The sequence below is a fragment of the Falco peregrinus genome, chromosome 5 (genome assembly GCF_023634155.1).
Source record: "Falco peregrinus isolate bFalPer1 chromosome 5, bFalPer1.pri, whole genome shotgun sequence".
NCBI lineage: Eukaryota > Metazoa > Chordata > Aves > Falconiformes > Falconidae > Falco > Falco peregrinus.
In genome coordinates, this window is record NC_073725.1 from 33580541 (window position 1) to 33606164 (window position 25624).

Genomic DNA, 25624 nt, shown 5'->3' on the forward strand with positions numbered 1-25624 from the left:
TTCTGGCAAATTAATGAAGTAAGGATTATTGCAAATTATGGAATTGCTTCCAGCTGGATTACATAGCATAACATAGAGTTTGCATTAAGCTTTTTGTTTTCTGTCTACTATAGGAAAAAATGAATGCAACACACAGCATTAATGAGTGGCTGTGTTATTCCCTTCTTTTAGATCACTCCAGTTCCAGGCACTCATCCACTTTTAGTTTTTGTCAATCCTAAAAGTGGTGGGAAACAAGGAGAAAGGTAAGGGTTTTTTCTTTTTTTTTTTTTTTTTTCCTGTCTTTCTCTATTCTGATCTCTGTGATATGTTTAAAAAATGAACATTTAAAATTTGTAGATTAAAAGAAATCTGATATTTATTACTGTTATGCCCCACATTTAAACATCTCATTGCTCTGTTTAGAAGAGGTAGACACTAGCATATAATTATAAATTTTGCAGTTAAAATCCTAGAATGATTTCTATAAAACAATTTAATTTCATATCAGCTATATTCAGTGTATGGTTTTGTGTGATTTGCATGAAGATGTGAATTGTTATCTTTTGCATTGCAACTTTTCTTTTAATCTCTGTAATAATTAAGCAGACAGGCTGATAATTTAAATGGGAAAGAGTATTCTATTTTTAAGGTATGATTTGCCTTTCACAGGTTCAGTGAGTAGATTCTTCAGCCTCTCCATAAGATTTCCTCCAAGAAACCTTTTGCTTTCTGTAGATAGGAAGCATTCTAAAAATCCAGTTAAAGTATTAAAGTCCAATCCCACAAACTTTGAAGACATACTTAATTTTATATATTTCAGTAAGTACGTTGATGTAAATTCAAAATGCCTAAATTTATGTTTAAATTTTAGTGTATCAGAGGAAAATAGAGTTAAGGATCATTCTTCTCCTATTCTGTCCCTCAAACTCAGGCAGAAATGCTGCATTTTCTATCCCTTGAGCAGATTTTTCAGAGTGTATTTCAGAATCACAAGTGCTAACAATATGGCCATTTTTTATCATCACATATTAAATCCCCAAATTTTTATAGACTAGCTTACCATGTCAGTGCTGTAATTTATCCTTCATGTCTTGAAAAAGCTTATGGTCTTTTGGCCAGGATCAGACTGAAGATGACACCTGTGGATAGTGGGTGATGTGGATACCCAAAAGCACAAAAAGGAGGGATCCAGAGTGGTTCTAAAGCTTGGAACCAAGCAAGTAAACTGCAAGCAGGTCAGCTTTCCCTACCTCTTCCCCACCGCCTCCATTAGATTTCTTCTTTCAAACAGTGTTCCTTCAAGTAAACTAACAAAAGGGACAAAATCCTGCAGAGTAGGTGTTAAGGGAATTCTCAGAGCTGAAGAGCATTTAACCAAAACTGTATTCAAAGACCTCTGAAAGAACAGGTTATCGTTTCGAAGCTGATGATGTAATCCTTGAACTGGTGTACCTAGTTATCAGTAATGCCAATAATGCTGGCTGTTTCAAAGGCAGTTAATGATCTAAAAGTTGAGTTCTGAACAGCTTCAAGAACATGCCTTTGCAATCATAACAAAACAATGTGAGCCATGCTGGACCATGTTTCAGACACAGCAAGCAGTGTGAGGTAACCCTGGTCATCTCTGCAGTCAGGGGTGTTTTTGGAAAGTAATGCACTAGCATTTATCTTGACTTTTTTATAGCACTAATACGAAGTGAGTGGATCAGGTATCCAGTTCGGAATTAGGGAAGTGAGAGGCAAGTTAGAGAGCTGCACTTACATAGTTAGTTATAACCTAGAAACAATTTAATTAAATGCTGTTTCACAGCTTTCAGTTCCCAGCTGGTAATTGGTCTCAAGTGTTACTATCTGAATGGGCTTAATGTGTGAGGGATGTCATTTAATGTTAGATATTCTCCAGGGTAAAAGCAAGTTTTAATCCTGACCCCCTTCCCAAGCACCTATTCCCATTCATGTGTTGCAGTCTGACACTTCTCGGTTTATGTTAATGCAACTGTTACTGAGGCCAAGGAGATCACAGGATTGATTTGAATGTTAAAAAAATAATGCTTTATACATGCTTCATTCACTAACACCATTACCTACAAGTGTCATTACACAATGAAGTGTATAGTGTGAGGGCAGCCACCAGCAGCTGAATATAGTGAAGTATGAGATCCTTTTACATTGGCTTTGATACCACACAAAATAAAATGTTACACTGCATACCAATGTGTCAGGGTTGCACTCAATATTTCTGTGTTAGGAGGAGCACGTCAAAAGGTCAACTGCATAGTCATGGAAACATATCTCAAGTCATTCACCAGCAGGAGATGATATCTCATGGTTAGATATAAAACTAGATTCAATAAGGTTAAAAAAATCCACATATGGACTAATTGATGAGAAGGGGTTTGCCTTCTGCCTTCTAAGTGTTAATGTTTCATATCAATACCAGTAACATAATAAAATTATAAAATAAGGATGTTAAGAGTGCATATTATCTTGAAGATTTAATCAAAGGAGTGAAAACATTTTCAGGGAACAGTAATATTTAACTCTTTTACTTTTCCTGGGGTTTTTTTTTTCTTTTTCTGGCTGCTCCACAGGAGTAACTGGAAAGAAGAGAATCCTGTATTTCCCCCTATTCTCCTCTGATTTTGTGGCGTTATATGTTGTGTAAAGTAAAATCACAGGACATTTGAAGACATAAATAACTTTTCAAAATGCAGAGTTATGGTGATTCAAGTCAGACTTCTTGATTATAGTGATGTTGTAATCTGCTCAGGTATTGAGAGGCTAGGAGTCAAGGATAGGCTGTAACAAAAGTAAGATTTCCATAGCAATGACGGGGAAAACCCCCAAAACTACAACCTGATAATTTTGTAGATGAGAATTTCATTATCTTGACTCATTCAGATTAGGGTGATCTTTTACTGAAAGCTATTCTTCAGTCTTTACTTAGGATTTTCTGTATTTAAGAGATCACAATGAATGAGGTTATGATTTCTAATTGACTTTCATTGAACACAGAAAGGTTATTGCAGATACTGTCAAGACTCCAGTGTTCCCACAGTTCCCCGTATGAGATTTTATGCCTTGCCATATGGTAACCCAGCCCATTTCATTGCCCTTAGACTTGGAAAGAATGTATGCATCCACCTGACAACCAGTTGAATAAATGCACTCCCTCAATAATACTCTGATATTTGCTTTAGTATACCACATTTTTTTTCCAAATATCTCAAATGCAAAGATCTAAGGATCACTAGAAGGTAAAAAAGGTTAGGTGCTTTTGGAACAGGGGGGCGGTGAGAAACAAATGGATATGTAGAAAAAATGCATTCAGAACACAAAAATATTTCCTCTACAACCATATCTAATTACCTTGTCAATAAATTTTAAAACTTAGATTATTAGAAAGCCAGAGTTTTGCAAAATGTACAATGATAACTATTATTCTTCTTGACTAGGTTTCTCTTTTAAAACCCAATGTTATGACTTTCAGATAAAATTGCAAAATAAAGAACTATGAAAATAACCCAGTTATACTTAAGAGATTAATACTTATTGCCTATCACCTGAAACATAAATGCATTTACAGTTATTTGGACTTAAAATTATTTAGTCCAGTGGATAATACATATGCTCACAATAAAATAGAACAAAAATACAATTCAATGTTTATTAAGGAGAGAGTAGCAAATTAAAAAGATTAAGCCTTTCACACACCAAAAAATTTTAATTGAAGATGGTATTGGATAGGAGTTCAGCAAATGCAGTCAAGTGTCTTCCTTAGGTTATATCACACTGTAACATGTTTTCAGTGATTGTGCATAAAATGGACAGATGTGGTTAATTTCATCAGAAGAAAAATGCAGTATGTCCATTTCATCCTGGGGCTAGCTGTCCTGTATGTCTGCTTGTAAGATCTGGCTAATCAAGACAACAGCTTTCAATAATCTGTGAATGGAATGTATAAATTTAGTTCAGCATTGACAAACTAGTTTCTTTCAGAAAAAGAATATACAACAAACATAGTGCCTCTAAAGACTGTTGTTAAGGGTAAGGCTTCTCACATAAGAGTCCTTCTAAATCATGGTATTGTTTTGTCATACTCATTACTTTGTTTTCTACTTCCCCATTTTCCAATTTATTTGCCTGAGCAGTAGGTGAGTTTAAACAATTATTTCCTTGACAAAGGTGCGGTTGGATGCACTGGAGATCAGCTTCCGTACACTGACGTTTCCTGCTGACTCCACGTTCAGTGCCTGTACAGTACAGGTTGATGATATCTTTGACCTTTGTTGTTTTCAAATAACTTTGGTTCATAGTAGCTTTCCCCTCCTACCTTCTGATTAATCTGGCTTTCTTGGCTTTCTTTTAGCATTGATACAAAATGTAGAAGCAGTTTCAAATGATCTTTTCCAAATGCTGTCCATCTAGGAGAGATCACTAGCTTTGTTTTAATTTTGGGGAAGAGTCCTTGGCTTCTTTCTTCTCTGCCATTAGGGATAAATTAAGCCTATACTGACCACATCTTGAATAGTAACCCCCTAGATGTGTGAAAATGCATCCTCCAGTTGGTACAAGCCACTGCTATGGCCAGCTTTTCCCCCAGTGTAGTCAGCTTTACTGCCAGTTTCGAATTGCCAACGCATTTCTGTCTCTCTTTCTTTTCTCTCTTTAAAGGAGTGATCTTAGGACTTCAGAAGATAGCTCAGTCTAACTTAGCCCAGGGTGCACTCAAGAGTATTTTCTTCACGTTTAAAGATGATCCCAGCCCTCCTGGCCACTCCTGCTATGATTTTCTGCCTCCTTAGTTAATGCTAGCCCAACAGTTCTGAGGTTTTTATGAGATCATGGATGTGATTTAAGTGAAGGGAAAAAAATGACGATGGAGATTTTTTTTTTCTGAGGATTTGAATTTTAAATTGAATGTTTAGTTTTCCAGATCACAGAATAACCTTGCAAATGGTTACGGAAGCACAACTGTTTGTTGATAAACAGTGTCATCATGGGATAAGAACCTGCTGGAGATGGTAGTGAGAAGTGGCAATTTCATGAACCGGCTTTGCTCATGCAATTGCATTCCATCACAAAAAGCTGTCTTTTGGGGCATTACCCACTGCACTGCCTCATGGCTTTGTCAGCGCAAATCTCTAGTCACAAAGAAAGCATGTCCGATTCCTTGCTTCTATGTTGAAGCAAGATGTTCAGAGACGTGCCAGTATCAGTAGGTGGTTTAGTACTGCAGGTGCCAAACTGGAAGGCTAAATCACTGTCCACTTCTTTGTCTTGTGTGTGTCAGGCTGTGAGGTCTGGTTACAGTTTAGTGTGAAGGCAAACACAAGTTTCTTCCTCTTTTTTGGAGAATGTATGAATGGGTATGAACCATCAATTTATGAATTTTACATAGACTAGCATACATAAATATGTCACAGTAACTTCAAACACGATGTGTCTTTTCTGGTGAGTCGTCATAGAGTGATTATCTGGTATTGATGTTCAACTAGTACCTGTGAATGGTATGCACTTAAATCAAGTGTTGTTCAATGTACTCTCTTCATTACTGAGTTACCTAACTCCCCCATTAATAAGAAGTCTTTTATAGAGTTTCACTGATAACTGACAACAGTATTTTGAGTGTAGATAATGGCTAGTGTGTTTTGTAGCTCCAAACTTTCAGGCAAACAACTCTTAAGCCTTTGGGATTTCATAACAATACTGTTCATGAACTTCTTACGGTCAGCTGCACAAACTAAATTGGGCATCTTTGACCAGGTTAAAGCCTATATGCCACTGAGAAGCAACTTACACATACTAACTAGAAAATTAAAAATAGGATCCTTTTACAATGGTAGGGTGCTGCAAATGAAATGGAAATACACCATGTTGTAAATCCTCTCTCAAATGTCTGATTTAGCTGTCATCACAGCCATTGGCAATGATGTGTGCATGCCTGCAAAGTGAAACCACTCATTTCACGCTGACTTTTTCTGTCAGGAATGGCATCAGGAATAGATTGTGGGTGTGTTTGAACACAATGCTTTATGAAGAAGCTGATATTGCTAAATAATTGAGAAGTTAAGAAATGTTTCAATTTGGTAATTTTATGGGTAATTACAAATTTGTTTGCATTCAGTATTCTTCCACCCTTGTCTTCTACCTAGCTTGATAAATTCTGCGTTGCTATTAAGAAAACAAAATTTTAGAAGTCCCTCAATGAGCACATAGATTGTGTCTAGACAGTTTTATTCTGCTGAATTTGAAAATGTGAACATTTTAACTTAAAATCCAGCTCTTACTGTGTTTTTATTTAAGGAAGTAAAAAGAAATGAAGAGATATTTCAGTGGAAAAAATAAATTCTTTCTTAAAAGCATTAAAATACTAATTAGCTTGATGATGTTAACATTAAAACTAAAAGCAAGAAACGGGGGGTTATAATTTTAATTATTGCTACAGATCCCCAGTATATATTTATCCATTCTGAGCTCCAACTTTTCCGTGTGCTTACTTGTTTCTATGTAAGAAATAAAGCGGCTACCACATTGTAATCAGTGCAGAAAATTACATTTCTAATACTTGTAATGAAGAAACAAAATATTTGTCATACCTTTAGGATAAGTAACTTCAAATTTATAAAGTTACAGGTTTTTAAATACTCTGCCATTTAAGGAAATACTTGCTGGGGGTAGGACAGCAAAAGGGTTCCCTTATGGGGTAGGAGAACACTTTTCATGCTCTTTCAATAAATTGCTTCCTATTATTCAGATAATTTTAAAATACGGGTAATTTAAGTAAAACAATGGTTTTGAATCTTTTTCATTTTCTTCCCATTAAAATATAATCCAACGGAGATGTAGCTGACAGTAGATTTGCTTTCTCAGAGTGTCGTTCAGCCTATGGGGACATTTTTGGTGGGTGGCAAAGCCAATTTGCTTTTGCAAGTAATTATACTTGTAATTTTATATTAGCAATAAATTTCATAAATCTCTCCTTTACCACGGAGTTACTTTAACAGGAACCGATGTAGTTTTCCAGATGCTTTTTTGACTCACCTTTTCTTGTGTCATTTTAATGCTTATCCTTTTTTTTTTTTGTCTATATACAGCATTTAGTTAGTAGATAGCTTTTAGTTCTTCTGCCTCAATTTTATGTCCACAATACACTGTATGTGTAAATTATAATTGCTGTGTTCAAATATTTATTTGTATAAATGAGATCCTGCAATTCAAATAATTACAGTATGTGTTAACTTAATTCTTTCATTTGCTAGGTTAAAAAAAAAAAAAATACATCCAAGCATGTAAGTAAATATTTTCTCCTTGTCTCTTTTACCTCTTCAGAATTTATAGAAAATTTCAGTACCTTTTAAATCCTCGCCAAGTTTATAGTCTTTCTGGAAATGGACCAATGCCAGGGTAAGTCTACAGTTAATATTATTACGAGGAACTCATTTAATAAAATGCTACATAATCAAATGAACAGACTGAGCCACATATAGCACGTTTTGAATGTATCGACACTACAGACCTCTGACAGGCTGCAGAAATTTACAGGTACTAGTTGTTTACATGTACAAATAAAACTACGTATCATGTGTTTTACTGATAACCATGCAGTACTCTGTAAGAACTGTGGGATAAATTTCACTCTGTTTGCAGCTTTTACTGCTATATCAGCGACATGAGTTCACGTGGCAGTTACTTTCATGTTACAAATATCAAGCGGCCTCACAGACTGACTTGCAGGACATATATTTCTTGTACATAAACACATATGTGCACATACATATGTGTCTGTAATGTATATACTGTACGTACATATATTCTTACGCATGTCAGATATAGAATGTTGTTTCAAATTACAGTGGCTGCACCCTCCTTATCAGTTCCATGATGTAGTGGGCAGAAAATGACTGGACAGGCCAGATTGTGCTGGCTGTGACTTTTTACAGGGACTGAAGTGTTATCTGAACCAGGTAATGTCACAGTCACTTGCCTAACATGCTGCTTCCATGCTTCTTTCTATTTTGCCTTTATGTGAAGACAGGAGAATTACAGTATATCAAATACCAACTTTTGCCATCTGTAATTGTTTCCTTTTTAAGGAGTGGGTGCTTTGGTAGAAGAAAACAGGCAGACCAGCACTGAACATCTGGTCTGTGCATCAGTTTGTGTGTATTGCATGTTATTTAGTTATGTCACTGATACGTGAAATTTTACATCAGTCAGAAGAGTTGCAGAAGGATGTTAGGAAATACATGTTCACTGATGTGAAGTTTACACTGTTGTTTAAATAATTTTTAAAAGAAATGTCTTAGGAGTTTTTATTGCTTTAGACTTTTTTTTCTTTTAATTTGGAGGAAAATAAAATGAAGGTGGAAACGTACGTGGTTTGTGCCTCGCAAAGTTATGTTTCAGTTATATTTCAATATATCATAGCTGTATTACTGGAAAGAGTATGCTTGGACAGTTTCTGCCAGTATTTCTGATTTTAAGGCCAAATCTACAGGAATCTATTCTCTCTGAAAACTATTCTGTCAGCTGTCCATTTATTGTGTTAGGTGTGGGATTTGTCTAGCACTGATGAAAGTGAAACACAGATTGGGCACAATCCTTTCCGAAGTTAAGATTCTTAGGATATCTTGCACTGCAGTGTGGCTAATATGCCTCCAGAATGATGCAAAACCTGCTCAAAAATAGAAATAAAGACAATGCATTATTTCTTTCCTGCCTGCAATTTTATCCTATACTTTAATGCTAGTGTTGTTGTTTCATTACTTAAATTATATTTGTTCATGTTTTGTTAAGCTAGTCTTGACACATGGAAAATTTAAGTAAACTTACTCCAAAGAGTGACTAGAAGAATTGCAGAAACGCATTTCAGGAATTTATAACAAAATTTAACCAAGAGAAAACTAGTAACCAATATTTTTTTTTTTACATCCAGTATAATAGAAATGCTATACTAAAGACTGAGATGACAACTTTTAAAACAACTGAAATTGTTTTTTCAAATTAATCTTATTTCATGGAATTATTTTTTTTTTTATAAATAAAAATCAAACCCCACTTACTGACTGAATGTCCGTCCATTACTGGCTGATGGTTTTCATGTTGTGGTGTAAAGGAAAATGTATTTTAAGGCAGAAGCACAAGAGGGCAGTGTTAAGTTCAATCTGAAACCCTGCACTGAAGCGATTTAAACTTCAGTCTTTTGAACTGGGACAGTTTCTAAGAAAATTTTTTAAACTTCTCTTCCTATTAGGAATCAAAGTAGTTTTACTTCAGAGTCACTTTGAAGAAATTTCTAATTAAATTTCAAACAGACACTGCATTATATTAAGCTTGTTTTGGTATATTTTTTATTCATTCCACAGAAATGAATAATCCTTAATTTCCAGTTTATCTCCTGCCATCGCTTCTTGCCCCCGGCAATACTATGTAGGCTGTATATAATTTGTCCCTTAAGTGAGCAATTGAATAAACTCTTTATTTCACTTACCAGTCATTGTTTCTCTTTCTGCAAGGGCTGGATTGTGTAATAAAACCTGCCCATCCATCCACTCACTCATCCATCTCTATAATGCCAGTTAGAGTGGGTTGTCAATCAAAACATTACATGTATTTAATATTGTCATATGTGTAATTTAGATTGGAATAGAAGAGTGGGGGGTTGTACAGCACAGAGAAAACCAAAAGTATATTCTTCCTACCAATTACTGTTATTTAGTGAAAAGGGATGAACAATATATATTTATTTTAAAGCATTTATTATTATTGTAATACATCTTAATTTGAGCCTGAGATTTTTTTTTCTTTTAAATATTGTTATCAAATGTTTCACTCAACCTATAGAATGTTTATAGTTTTAGGGTAGCATTTGCATTTTTTTGGTAGAGGCATGCTGTCTGTTTTCACCCACAAATTAATGTGTTGGTTTTTTTGGTTTTTTTATGATGGTATTTTTTCTCATATTCTGCTGTCATCAACCAAGACGATAACATTCGCGAGTTTTCTGACTTTGGCCAACATTAATTAAAATTTGCAGTTCATTTCTGTCAAATATCTAAGTATCTCCTGTTCAGATATTAGGGAGAAAGACAAGAGAACTAGGAGACCAATATAATCCTAAATCTTAGGGGAACTACGAAACCACTATGTTGTTTTTCAAAAGTCAACAGCTCAATCACTAGGTCTGTTGTTCTTTCTCTGCAGTGGGATAACCATGTTCTTTCACAGGAATGTGTTGGAATAGGGCTCCTTAGCAGACCTGAGCTGAAACAGGGTTAAAAAAATCTTCTTTAGAGGAAGAGAAGCCACTTGTGGAGTCCCATATTTGAACTTCTTTGAAATCTGGAGATAATAAAATTCATTTTTCCTTTTTAATCCTCACCCTTAAAAAACCCAAACCAAAACAAAAATAAACCACCAAAATGCAACAAACAAAACCACCTCCTCCATGTTTCACAATATCAGTTATTGTACATTTTTTTCATAAATATGCTGGCATGTAGCAGGTCAGCAGGAAAATATTTTGAACAAGTTGGCAATGAATGCCCCATCCCTGGAAGTGTTCAAGGCCAGGCTGGATGGGGCTTTGAGCAACCTGGTCCAGTGGAAGGTGTCCCTGCCCATGGCAGGGGTGTTGGATTTAGATGATCTTTAAGGTCCTTTCCAACATAAACCATTCTGTGATTCTGTGAATTTCAGTATTGTCGTATGAATGTGCAGTTACTCCAGTGGTTGTTCACCTACTTTCATAATAGATGGGATGGTACTTGGAGAACTGCAGGGACAGCAACAAAGATGTTTCTTGTAGCTTCTTAGCATGCCTAAGCTAAGTTTTTGAGAGCTGTTTATGCCAAGACTTGTACACATTTTATAAATATATATATATAAACATACGTACATGATGCAAATAAATTGCACAGCAGCCAAGTTTCTGACATGGATTCCTTTGCAACAATGGAAACTGACCTGCTGCGAGGCCTGAAAATCAGCCAAAGGGCAACAGTAGACTTTAAACACTGGCATAATAATTAATGATTTAGGTATTTTTATTTGGGAGTAGAGAGATACAGGTGAGCTGGAGAAGCCCTGTAAGCCTGAGCCCAGGCATAAAAGGTATTCCACAGTTACAGGCTGCTGGTTAACAAAGTGACGTGAAAATTGCCAGCCTGATACATTGTGTAATTTGTGCCTAGCACCTGTGTTTTCAGCCTTGAAAAGAGTTTCCCTGTTTGGTTGTTGTATCTCTATAGGAGTCTTCTACTTCTGACAACAACTGTTATTGTGGATTTAATGATCTTGAAGAATCTGAAATTCTGTTATTGTTCACCTCACAGAGAGGTGAATAATAGCTGGATGAATAGCAGTCGAGTCACAGATCCACACGGCTCTGTAGAGAGGTCACTGTTTCACAAAGGTTTTGTCCCTCTGAAAAGGCTCCTGTTCCCTTAAGTCTATTATGTAAAGTGTCTAATTTATGTTATTTTTATACTCCATAATAGAAATTATATCCACTGAAGTTGTATTTCTTTGTAACTTCCTTAAGCATTTAATTTGGAGAGCATGTATTTTTAAAATTTTCTCTGCAAGTTTACCTCAACAAGCCTTTTTAAATCTTAAATTTTGTCCACTTACAAGATGCCTGAGACAGTCAAACTGAATCCCTACAACTTACCCTGTAATTTAGTTGGGAATCTACACACCTGGGCCTTTATAACTTCACAAAGCAATAGGCCTATTTTGAAAATTATACTATTTTCCCTGATTATTGGAATTGATTGCCAGATTGCGCTTCGACATTTGGAATATCCAGAGTATTCTGGGAAGGCTTATACACCAAGAATATTTTGAGAAGACAACTGCATAGGTGTTTTCTTCTGAACAAAACCTTGAACCTGGTCCATATTTCTTTGAAAGAATTACATTTTTGCCAAAGAATGGCAAAGCAAGCCATGGTGGGTTGGTTGTACTCTATTGATTAAGGTTACTGTTGTGCACCGTAAATCAGTAGTACTTAGAACTCAGTAAGTTTTCACATGTGAAACTTAAACCTTGGGTTTACAGATAAATTTTCATGAGCTGTAAACAGTATTTTTACATGTGTGCCATCTGTGGTGTTTGCTGCATAAATAGCACAATCTTTAAATACTGTAAATATCACCAATTTCCACTGCTGTCTCGGTCTAGACTTACAAAGTTTTGAGCCAGATTCATTCACCTCTCTCTTAATCACTATAATTGTTCAACAGTGAGTTTGCCACGTGCTTACAGGCTTTGTCTGAAGTCTATTTCAAATGCCTTTGCTGTGTCATTTAGCCTGCTTATTAGTTTGCTTTTTCTCGTTCTTGAACTGGTTCTTTTTTCTTGGTGTCATGATTTAACCCTGGCCAGTAACTAAACACCACGCAGCCACTTGTTCGCTTCCCACACAGTGGGATGGGGGAGAGCATTGGAAGAGTAGAAGAGAGAAAACTTGTGTGTAGAGATAAAGACAGTTTAACAGGTAAAGCAAAAGCCACGCACGCAAGCAAAGCAAACCAAGGAATTCATTCACTGCTTGCCATGGGCAGGCAGGTGCTCAGCCATCCCCAGGAGAGCCAGGCTCCATCATGTGTAACAGTTACTTGGGAAGACAAGCACCATAATGCCAAATGTCTCCCCCTTCCTCCTTCTTCCCCCAGCTTACATATACTCAGCATCATGTCATATGGTATGGGATACCTCCTTGGCTAGTTCAGGTCAGCTGTCCTGGCTGTGTCCCCTCCCAGTTTCTTGTGCCCCTCCAGCCCTTTCGCTGGCAGGGCCTTAGAAACTGGAAAGTCCTTGACTTAATATAAACATCACCCAGCAACGACCAAGAACATCCGTGTGCTGTCAACATTGTTCTCACACCAAATCCAAAACACAGCACTGCACCAGCTGCTAAGAAGAAAATTAGCGCTATCCCAGCTGAAACCAGGACACTTACTTGTTCAGCCCCCAAAATGCTTTTGACTATTAACAGTTAAGTTACTTCTGAATGTATGGAATCCAGCATCTACCTCACCCACTATTTAGCCTATATTGGTTCACTTTTCCCCACAAATGCTTCTGTATTTCTTCTTCTGACTGGCATGTATCTCTCCCAAATCTGTAAGGTTTCTATCTTGTGGGTATTATGCAGATAAATAAATCTCATTCTTGCCGGGATCATAGGTTTGACACTATCATTATTGTTCATTATCTGTATCAGAATGATTTGGGGCTATCTACTGACTATAATGCTATACTGTAAAAATAGATTGGTATACATCTTAAGGAATAGTTAAGGAAAACTTAAGTTTTGGTTAGACAGGACTTTGGGCAACCTGTTCTATTGAAAAACTGTCCCTCCCTGTGGCATGGGGGTTGGACTACATGATCCTTAAAGGTTCCTTCCAACCTGACCCATTCTATAATTCTATATTGATGGTTTTTTTGAGTGTGAAGTATATCATATGGACCAATGTTTTCAGTGTTGGGTACCTGACAGTAAAGTATCTCCTAGATTCATGGAGTCCCTTCAATATCCCATGTGATTACACACTAAAAGACGAGGATCTTGTTTTTCTAAATGTGCCATCATGGTTTTTAACAAGCAAGATTTTAAATTGGCGGTCAACTTTACCTTTAGAAAGTATGAACCAAAACCCACTATTTTTAGCTGCAATATATGTATCTGCCAGTTAACTGTTGCATGTTAAACTGCTATATATTGTCCCATGCAATGGTAAACTGGATTTCTTGAAACTATTTTTATTAATTTACTGGAATTGCTGTCTCATTAATGGTGTCATTACAGTGTACAGAAAACTCTTAACTGGGAGTTGTAATGAGGTTAAAGTGTGTTTGTTGTCCAGTTCCGTGGCCAGCTCAGCTTGGCAGTCTAAAAGAGGAAAAACTGTGTTAAAGTTTTCATTCATATTCTCAAGCAAATTACCATTTGTTGGTGATTGTATTTGCTTTGTTTAGTAAAATGACAGCAATACAATCATTACAATAAAGGAGTAAACATCTCAACAATGGAATTGCTTTGTCTTTCAACTTGGTGCTTTCCTAAGCATAGTTATTTAAGAAGAATCAATGGTGAGGTGAACATCTAAATTAGTGAAATTGTTAGATTAAACCCGGCATTGTGAATTCACAAGTGGACAGAGTATCTAAATTAGAGTTCACCTTCAAGTGTCAGTTATCCATCAGATCGGTCCTTTGTCAGCATAAATCTGTTAATGAAGGTTTGGCTCTAATTTGCTTTGAGCTGGTGGTATTTGGGGTGAACATTTATCTTTCATTCACTTCTGTTCACAGACAGCATAAATTCTATTCTAATATGTGAATGTTTTACTAGTTAATTTGTAATCATCAAGCTGATAAGTTGCAGATGCCATTCGAGAAAATTTTGATAATATTACTGTATTTGATTTATGCCATACTTTATGAAAAATAAATATTTATTTAATTTAATGATTTTACATATTTATTGGTTCAGTATTATTGTCTCAATACCTTTGAGACCAGCCTACTGTATCACTGTGAATATAGAAGTTTTGAAACAGAAGTCATAACAAATAATTTTTAATACAGTTTCTTTCTAAATCATAACTCAAAGCTTCTTAAGTCCTCTATGTTGCAGCTGATTACCATTACATGCAAGTATTGTAATTGGCAAAGTTCGTGTACTGTCTATAGTAATACTGGCTGAGAAGCTATGAGATAAAAATATTTACAAATTTTACTGATTATCTATTTCTAAAGTACTCTCCTTTTCCAAAAAAATGAATCCAAATTACTCAGGGGTAACTGTAAAACCAGCTCAGTAAAAACAGCATTTAGATTATTTAAGGGAAGATTTCTCTAATGCAGGCAGGTACTAAGTTCTGTTCTCTTTTTTTTTTTTGCACTTTGAACTTTTTGCAGTGGAGAAATGTACCAAATTAAAGAGTATTTTTGTATCCACTGATAATTTGCAGTGGATTATTCTTTGCTTGGGCTGTTAACACTTCTGCTTTTTGCTTCCACTGTAAGTGAAGGAAGACTGGCTGAATGATTTCACACAGTGCTGCTGTTGTGCCGCCTTGTGTGGCTGAGCACATGAAATAGCTGCATAGTGCACTGCTTCTAGGTGCCGTTTAAAATAGTTTTACTGTGAGTGGGACAGGAAATTCTAAAGCAGTTCTAAAAAAATTAAGGAGAGGTGAGAGGGTGGGTCTGTGTTATCTGTGCATAAATCAATCAAATTCATGATTCAATATCAAATATTTAAGTCCTGTAGCACTGATGGGTTATTCATCAATAGTTTTTCTGCGTTCATATGGGTTTGATGAGGTGATTATGGGAAACTGAATTAGAATAGCATAGCTAGTTGAAACAGTTGCCATCTTTCAGGTGGAAATTACTAATTTATTAGCACAAACTCAATAATTGCCTGTGTGTGTGATCCTTGTCTCTGGCAAAATAAAATAAAAATAGGTTGGTATCAAGCACCTTCAGTGGTTTAAATTATTTGTTTTACTTCCAGCAGGTAGGAAACTGGATTAGGGAAGACTAAAATATGTCAATTTTCAAGAGAGCTATCCAGATGAAGATACATATTGATAGGTTTTTCAGCTCAGTCTTATGGTTGAGCCTGTGTCCTATGTTAATTATTGACCATGGACCAAGAACTACGTCCGTTCTTATGAAATTTGTAGAATGTTAAAAGTCTGGAGATACAGTAAAAAAAAAAAAAAAAGGAAACTGCAGTTTAATGATATGAGAATTCAATCATGAGGCAAGAATTAGATGATCTTGTCAATTTTGATGATAGAAATACAATCAAATATAATAATCTCTTGTAATCCGCATTTAGAGATTGATTGTACTGACCTTTCTCCATAGGAAAAAAAAAAAAAAAGGTTCATTTTCCAGAATCATCTAACAATTCACCTAGCAAAAATATCCTGCTGTTTTAAAGCCTTATTGTGCAGCCATACTTTTTTGTGTCTTCCTGTGGATTATTATAGTTTTCGCTTTTCATTTTTTATTCCCCAAAATATCAGGAGTTGGTTTGTTGTGTGGAACAAGATGTTAGTAAAAGTTCTGCTGATCTTTCTCGTTGCCTTATTGCCAGTGATTGAAGAACAGGTGTAATTTGGGTTACAGTCTCTCAGCCTAATGTTCTTAAGTACCATTCCAGCTCTGCTGATTTATGTTGTGATGTAGGAAAGATTTTTACTATAATGTCTATAAAAATCAGGCCTGTATAAAATAATATCTACCTATTCTTATATCCATAAATAAAAGGGGAATTTTTTTGGTGGCAATATTTTTCTTCATTAAAATATATCAAAATAACGTGTTGTATTAAATGACAGTGTGAATTATAGTACAAATTCATTTGATACCATTAAAATACATGTTTTGAAGTTGCTGATTTACCTGTTTCATATATTCTATTTAATTTCTGTCAGTTATTTATGTAATTTCTGTAAAGTTTATTAGTATATGGGACATTTGTGCTTTGTACTTAATGTCATACCAGTCATATTGTGCTATGTAAAGAGTAATTGTCTAAACTGTTAAAAAGTCATCATCATAATTTTTTAAAAATTGGAGAAAACTTTTGGGAAAGAGACCCATTGTAAGTAGTGTTTTATGTTTTTATGTTGTTTGATGTTTTTTTTATATACGTAGAATCGTTACATAATTTTATAAACGAATTCAAGAAAATAGGAATTAATTTTCTATTCTGGTTCTTTACCTTAGTCTGATAAAGCCTTTACGATGGCTTCCACTTTTTTATTTCCACTTCAAATAATTTTAACCAAGTTCTTCTCCAACGATTTATTCTTTTTCAAACCACATAAAAATGTTCTTTGAATAAGAGGCAACAGGTACTATTAAAACACTAATTGACTAATGCTGTCTTGTTAGGCAATATTTACTCTTAAGTTCTAATAAGAAATCTGTCAAATCCTTTCTTTACAGTTATAACATCTATTGAGTTTGAATGAAACCTTATAAATAGGAAACCATGTTACTTTCCCAACTCTTAATGTAGGCTGCACATTCTAATTCAATGAATGAAATTTATTTACATATATAATTATACAACTATATTTAATTTTATAAATTAATTTGGTTTTATAAATATTTATATCTGTTATAGTATATTTATATACACTACATTTATGTATGCAAATATAAAATGTAAGGTATATTATACTTTTATATATTTAATTATATATTTATATAAAATATGCATCTTTTAATATTAAAATTCAAAAAATGAAAGTAATGCAAACTTAGTGCTGTACAATAAAATGGTTTGGAAAAATCGCTGTGTATGAATATAAAATGCTGCAGGCTAAATATAAGTGAAGCTGAGAATTTTTCTGATGATACGTTTTTGTCAGATTCCTCAATCCTCCACTTTCTTGAGAAGTTATAATTTTTTGATGAAAATTAAATATACAGTCAAAACAGAAAAGGAATGTTTGATAGCCATATGGTAAAGATGCTTTTTTATAAAAGGGGAGATGGAGGTTTAGGTTATGTTCTGCCCATCTGGATTAATGTTAGCATCAACCCTGTACTTCCGGTGTTGGTTAGTTTGTTTGTTGGTTCATTTATTTGTTTTTTCTAGACTTTGTTTCTGACATCTATTATACGTGGTAAGAATGCTTAAATATTTATAAAGTTCCTACCCTGCTGTCACCTCTGTGCTGTAATTTGATTTTAAATTAATCTGAAATGCCCTCAGTACTGGAAGCAATATAATTAAATCCACTAACTTTCTACAGACCAAACACATTGGTTCGAAATGGGTGATGCGAGGCATTTATCTCTTTGCCAGACCTCGTGAGCTGACAGAGATGCACACCTGTGCGCTAGGGCATATCTCAGTGCCCACTCTTACAGTGGTAGGAGGTGACTTCCAGCAGAGGGTCTTTCAGCACATATGCTTATTAGAAGATGTGTTCTCCAAATATACCCAGTCAGATTTGGCACATGATGTTTTGGATGGGAGGAGATCCTATAGCATTTGTCATGCGGATGTGTGAAGTAGAATGTAAGAGGTGAGAAGGGCAAAGCAGAATTTAATACAGAATAAGTAAGCATCCTTCAGACATAGTACTTGACACCTGAAATTGTCTAAGAGCTCTTCTGAGCAAAGAAAATTAGAGGGAGTGGGACAACAGTGTGATGGGCTTAATTCTATGTAGCTTTGCTAACCTTGAAAATCTGGTCTAAAATGAATAGAACAAGTTGTCCTGTTGTCTTCTACATATTAAATAACATTTTTTTTACCATTGTGCTTTTTGTTTCCTTCTCTCATGCTCTTTCTTTTACTCTGTAGTTTTCATGTGTTCTTGATTTTATCAAAAGGCCTAAAAGAATTTTTAAAACTTTCTATGGAAAGAAAAAACATTCTCTGTGCATCATTAAAGTGTCATATGGAAAATAGCTTGAATTAAACACTTGCAAGTTATTGTGTATATTTATCCGTATTTAAGAATTTGGGTACAATGTGCTAATTGTGTGTTTATTAGGAGATTACAAACTGGAAATCAAATCTGGTCACTAACATATAGAATATGCATTACTATTTCATTGAGACTAATGAACAGAATATATGCGAATGTTCACACACGTATATAGAGTAATTCTGCAAAATTACTGGGAATTTTTTGACTAGTCACAATTTATATGTAAGGACGAATTTCAGTATGTGTCAAAAGCAATCCTGAAAAGATGCTTTTGGATTTAAAATACTGCAATTTAGAATTGTTTTAATATATCCTTACTTTTCATCATTATGGAACATTGGTATTGAATGAAGTGGATAATGAGGTGGTGATACGGTACAGCACTCTACTGATAAGGAAGCAGAAATAGCTAGCCAAATACTACCAAAGATATTTCACTTTTAAAGTATGCTTTGTAGGATGATGGAATTGTTGCATTCAATGTGATGCTTACTCATTTTGTATTAAACCATGGTGCAAAGTTGTTTTTATTGACCACAAAATGCTCAGCATATTATTTTTTAGTGTACTGTCAGAAATATGCTGTTTCCATATGCTTTTATAGACAGCACCTCACAAGGAAATATTGTGGCTAATGTATTTAGCCACCTTAGACGTTTCTGTCTTGAGAGAATACATATCCATTTACAAGAGGGTAAACAGGTAACGTTTTCTGACATGAGTTTCAAACAATATTTGAACAGGGACAAAGATTTGGATTAACCATCGGGTCTAAGCTATTTCTAGTATTAGTGTGCCATAATAACACTTGAATTAAGAATTTAATATTACCTTTTTCAGATAATATGATGTTGGATTGTATTTGTCTAAAAAATGAATGCATGAGCAGAGGTGATTATTATTTCAAGTGTTCATTTGCTATTTACTATAAAATGAAATGTTTTAAGACATAAAATGTTTGCATAATGCAAAATGCATTTATAATAATTAAATAGATATCTTCATTTACTGTTTTTAGGTTAAATTTTTTCCGAGATGTTCCTGAGTTCAGAGTACTAGCATGTGGTGGAGATGGAACAGTAGGCTGGATTTTGGATTGCATAGGTAATCAATAGTGTTTATATAGTTTTGCTTGACTTAGGTTTTTTATTTACTGCTGTTCCCTGTATTCCAAAGTATGGATACAGCTATTTCAAACAAGATCTTGTTCATTTAAATTTTTGAAATCTATTAGTTTGGGACATTATTATTTATAGGGATATTCAAATTGCAAAAGATATTCAAAATCCCTAGACAAGTCCAGTGTTTGTAGTCCTGTGGGTTTGCAGAAAGCAAGACATTTGAATCAATCAATTTTATTTTCAGTTTGAAGTCTATTTCCCAAACTGAATCAAATCTAAGTTGTTTCTTTTAAGACCATTTATTTGCCTTAGCTAATTTGCTTTTTCAGTTACCAAATTTTTGTTTATGCTCCATTTTTCCATAATGGAGACAATGGGCTAACAGCCATCTCTATTTTGGAGTTCTTTTAGTCAGTTAGCCATGAAGTCCTCTGTACAAATCATTAGGAAGGCCCAGAAGTTAAGATATTGCAGACTTCTCAAGGCTTGTTAGGCAGAATATCTTCCACACCACAGTCATTTATTTGGTGTTAGAGGGACTACAGAAAAGAAAAGGAAAAAGAAAAATGGAATGTGTGACGATAGCAATTAGGAAGGGGATAAAGAGGGGTCAAAAGGCTCAACTGAAAGTTTAGATGAGGTGTGTGTTTTGTGGGAGGTGGGGGACCAGAAAACCTTTTAAAGTTCAGTGAAAAGTAAAAAAGGTGTCATGAAGGAATGGATGAGAGCAAAGGCATATTTCTAATCTTAGTTTGAAAAAAAAATATATATATTTTTGCAAACGCAAGCTGTCGATTGTATTTCTCAAATAGCTTTCAAAGGCATAAATCAATGGACATAAATAGCAGGTGTTATTGCCTAAACTTGGAAGGGTGAAGTTTTGCAGCTGTTAATTGTATCATCACTTTGTTTCATGAGGTCTAAAATGTCATGCAGTTACTTTCTCTTTCAGTGGCATATTTGAAAAAAAGACTGCATTTTTTTCTTAATAAAATACTATCATCTGCAGCAATTTTTGTTGCACAGAACTATTTATTTAGGGGACCCAGGATCCATTTGTTTCATAGGTACAGGAAACAGATTTTCAATGCTTCCTTTTAGCAAACAAAAGCTGTTTGGCATATAAAGTTCAAGAAATCATTCTGAGAAACAGACACCTTCTAGTTTGGTCTTTTCTTTCCTAATCTCCTGATATAAAAAGAATCTTAGCTGAGAGCAAAGGAAGAAGAAAAATCAAGAAAGAGGAAAAAAATCAATAAAGAGGGAAAAAAGTGCCAAAATAAATCAAAACTTTTTTTCTCCTCAGTTTGAGACTTTTAGAATTTTTATTAATTATTATTCTTCTTCTAAATATCATATTCTCTTAAAGATTTGCAGTACTCTGGCGTTGTGAATTTTAAATCTTCCTAAAGTATTGATGAGAGGAATTGATACATAACACGATGCCTTTGCCACATCTATTGGATATATAACCTGATGCTGAGAATTGCTGATAATTTTGCATAATTCTATGAACAAAACAGCTGATTGTTTAATTGTTCAAGTATGACTTTTAAACTAGACATGCTACTCATTCCAGTTAAATGGGGAATTTGACAAATTATATATTTGATATATTATACCTGGGGGATAGCTGCCCTACTTTAAACTTTCAGAAAGGCTATATTTCTTGACACAAAGGTTTTCCTAATGGATTTTGAACAGAGATCCTTTGGCTTAAAATGCTAGAAGAGTACCAAGTCAAAAGACACTGTAAATTCTTACATTTCAAAAGATTACTTATTAAATGCAAGATACCAACTTAGAGACTTGATCAGATAGATCAATGCTCATTTTGAATATCAGGTTTAATTCCTGATAGGCAAACCCCTGGTGTTGGTTCCAGGGAGACCTTGGTAATGGTGCTCATGTGTATACAAAAATCCAAGTGAATACAGTTAAATACAAATTTGGTCACCCAGGTGAAAAACTACAGATTGATCTCATTATTCATGCCCTGAACTATTATTCTTTGCATTTATAGCTGGGAGTGGCAGAGCAAAGAGCAGCAGAGAGCATATGTGTTCGGTCTTGGAAAGATCTTGAGTATCATTGTTTACGCTTGTTTATCACACCTATGGGTGACAACAGTCCTTGTGATAAAAATAGAGTAAATTAGGATTAAGGATTGAACATTGACTGGAGAAGGGGCTGCATAATGGATGGCTTGATGAAATGCTTGTTGCTGAGCAGACAGCATGATCTCATATACAAAATGTGTATCACTGTTTTTCACTGAAACAAAACCTAACACAGTTTCTATATTGATACCATACAATTAGATTTTTTTGTCCCTTAGTTATGTATTTTTCCTTTTTTATTCACAGAAAAAGCAAACTTGATCAAGCATCCTCCAGTTGCTATCCTGCCTCTTGGAACTGGCAATGATTTAGCAAGGTGCCTGAGATGGGGAGGAGGTAAACACAAATTAAAATTCCATGTGTTATGTAATTACAAGAAAAAAACCCAAACACTTTTGCATCAAAGTCTACTCTCCACGTTTGGATTTCTTTTTTATGATGTATGTAAAGAACTATTATCACCTTTCCTCTTTTTGGAATTAGCTGTCTGTAAATGTTGTATGAACAATTTTATAGATATTAAAGGTTATAATCATTCCTCATACTTTGTAGTTTCTGCTGACACCAACAAGGACAAGGCTCAAAAGTGCAATGAGATTAGTATGTAGCTATTTAGTTGCCTTTTTACCATCTGTATTACATTCATTTCTTTGATCAATACCTTATGAAAGGAGTATTATTAAATGGATTTTAATTGGGGCTGTTCTGAAAGGGTTACTGAAAACAGCTAATAATGGGTTTGGAGTGGTTTCCCCTTTTTTAATATTCATTAATATTAAATGAAAAAATGTGTCTCAGCTTCAGAGTAGTTTCTTTGATCCAATCCTCTTCTACAGATCTACATCTAGAGATCCAACCCTCTTCTACAGAGGATTCCAGACAATAAGTGCTGTGGTGATATTTATTAGAAAATGAGAAGTCAAAGAATGCTGAAATGAGAATATACGTAAAGTCAAACCTTTAATACCCTTTGCATCCTTTGCCGGATGTGTGGAGCCTTACTCTGAGCTCCTCCAATAACTTATTTCCATTCAGGATTTGCATTGCAGGCTAGCTTGAAGGAGACACAAAGAAGAAAGCCTTAAGAAGACTCAGTTTCTGGTGAAAGTATGTCAGTTTATGGGCTCATAGCCAGTTCTATTTCAGGTCTCAGTTGGTTGTTTCAGTTTAGATGATGTGTATGTGGAACTTTTCTGTTTATGTGCAACTTCTCAGCCTTTGTGGATATCTCTTACTTCTGTCTCATCACAGTAAGTTTCTTTTCCAAATGTCTGCCTTGTTACCAGATAGTCTTTAGCAATTTCTCAGTAGTTTCTGTGCTCTAGAACTTCTTTATTAACCATCATGTTCTGCCAAACCATTGGAGAACCTCCTTTATTTTCTCTGTCAAGACTGGCGATTGTTTATTCACAGGGACTTAGGAAGAAAAAGCAGACGCTATCACTGCCACCACCACGCCCCATCCCCTAAAAAAACCCGACCAAAAACCCACAAGCAAAAACAAGCAAACCCCCATGCAAATCTGCCTTGCTTCACTTTCTGAACAGTTCATAGAATAGTGTCATAGAATAATTCAGATTGGAAGGGGTCACAGGAAGTCGCTAGTCCAATCTCCTGTTCTAAGTAGGGTCAATTATGACAGCGTTTGATTACATTAGTCAGGACCTGTCCTTCCATTCACTCTTATTTATTTACTTTCTGTTTGGAGTGATTCCATCTGGACTAATGTAGAAAAAGACAGTATGAAAATAATCTGGCTTCCAGCATTCTTTGCCCAGTTGCTTTGTGGTGTAGACAATGCCGTAACACAGATTTTCTGGAACTTCCATAGATGGGAGAGGAAACAGGGCTTCCAGAAAATAAATTACTGGTGAGTGATCTCAAGGATGTAGACAAAGGGAATCGTGCGTAGTGCTGTTTTGTGGTGGTTGAGAGAAACTAACAAAAACATACTATGCAGCCATAAAGAAGTACTTCAGCAATGAGTTTAGAGCGAGGAGGCTTTGAATGGCTTTGCTTGCTAACACTGTTAACGACTAAGGAAGTATATGTTGCTTGAATATGAAAATTTATTTCTAATTTGAAAAGGAATGAATCCACAGATCTTAGTTATCTATTACAAAGTAATTTGGCCTGAATAGTATGCAGTGTTGATAATGTCACTTAGTAAAATCCCCACACTTTTTATGCATGCACACACGTACTGTATGTTGTGTATGCTCAGCAGTATGTAAACAGGTTTTCTACTGAGTTTCATATACAGTGTAATGAACTACTACTAGCGAATTACAAAAAAAATGTGTTTCTTGGCAAGTAAGAGCAAGATCTCTCTACAGAACAGAATGAGGCTTAGAAAGAAGTTGTTGAAAGATGGAAAAATATCAGTTCTGCTGATAAGTCATCAGTTATGCATTTCAAATTTTTGTTTTGTTATGCTAAACCACATTGAAACAATCAAAACATAATAGACAGCTTTTAGCCTTTCAGTCTCTTGTCAGACTTTAATCAGACAAATCTACTGTATGTCTTTCTTCCATACATTTTGAAATCAAAGGAATTTAAATATTAAGATTAATTTCATAGCAAGAACATTTTGTAAAGTATAACCTTAGGTTTTTTGATGACTGCTATAATTGTTTGGAAAATTCAAAGGACTGGAAAGTTTTGAAGATCAAATTATTTTCTCCAGTATAGGTCTGATGCCCAGTGAAATCTGTAGAATTAATCTAAGTTTACATTAATCTAGCCAAGTGCAGAAATCAGCTTTGTACTTGTACTGCTTTTAATGAAAGGTGCTGGAAAATTGTCAATATTCCAAACACAGTCCTACTTTTCAGGTCTTATGTGCATAGTTTTCATGTTTCCAGTCACAGAATCACAGAATAGTTTGGGTTGGAAGGGACCTTTAAAGGTCATCTAGTCCAGCCCCAGAGAATGAAAATGGGATGAAACTTTTTTTATGCTTGATTAAATAATCGTTTTCATGTTTTGCTAGGTTATGAAGGTGAGAATTTGATGAAGATCTTAAAAGACATTGAGAACAGCTCAGAGATTTTGCTGGACAGGTGGAAATTCGAAGTAATACCCAACGATAAAGATGAGAAAGGAGACCCAGTGCCTTACAACATCATCAACAACTACTTTTCTATTGGCGTGGTAAGACTTATACTTATCCTTAAGTGATTTTCTGTTTTGAATAAATATTTGCATTGTGTGTCCTCAAGTGAAGCATTGTTGGCTACAGATCATTTATAGTTTTGTTTTCCTAGTGAAATGAATACATAGATGACTGACAGCAATTTACATACATTTACTTCTACACATTCAAACCAGAATTATTTTTCAGGAGCTTCTACCTTTCCATCTATAAGGAAGATATTTGTGTTGTTCCTAATGCTTTATGAGCAGACATAGCACTAAATTTACATTGCCATTATGAAGGTCCTATAAAAATATAAACCAAAACTTATAACTTAATAAGAACTCTAAGTAACATTTTCTGTTAGTATTGACATAATCAGAGATGCTTAAAAGAACAGTGGCATTCTTTATTTATTTAGGGAACTTTTAAGTAATAAAATACAATAATATAAAAAATCCCACAAGTATCTTCTTGGTTCTGTCTTATGGGTATGTTCACAGTTAGAATGAATTATGAGGAAAAAGGGTTTAAGGTCTTTGTGTCTTAGGAACAGCATCTCCGGCTTGTGCTTCTCTGTGGTTTCCCATTATATCTGCTCCCCACACTGAGTATATGAGGGGAATTAGGGGTGTCCAGTCTGACTCTTCATCCTTTTGCTTTGGATATGCTTTCAGACACAAGCAGAAGGAAGACTGTGATGAAGTCCAAATTTCACAGATTTAATAGTTCATCATTAAGATTTTTAACTCGGACACAAATGAAGTCTAATTAACT

General features: G+C 34.9%; 1 protein-coding gene across 2 annotated transcripts in view; it reads left to right on the forward strand.

The window, feature by feature from the left end:
- DGKB (diacylglycerol kinase beta) overlaps positions 1-25624 on the forward strand; it is a 363732-nt gene that overhangs the window by 135342 nt on the left and 202766 nt on the right. For both annotated transcript variants that reach the window (XM_027777058.2, XM_027777059.2), the window contains 5 exons: positions 172-245; positions 7315-7389; positions 19486-19571; positions 21955-22044; positions 24704-24864. In XM_027777058.2, the coding sequence (XP_027632859.1) occupies positions 172-245; positions 7315-7389; positions 19486-19571; positions 21955-22044; positions 24704-24864 (486 nt within the window). The remainder of the gene's footprint in view (positions 1-171; positions 246-7314; positions 7390-19485; positions 19572-21954; positions 22045-24703; positions 24865-25624) is intronic.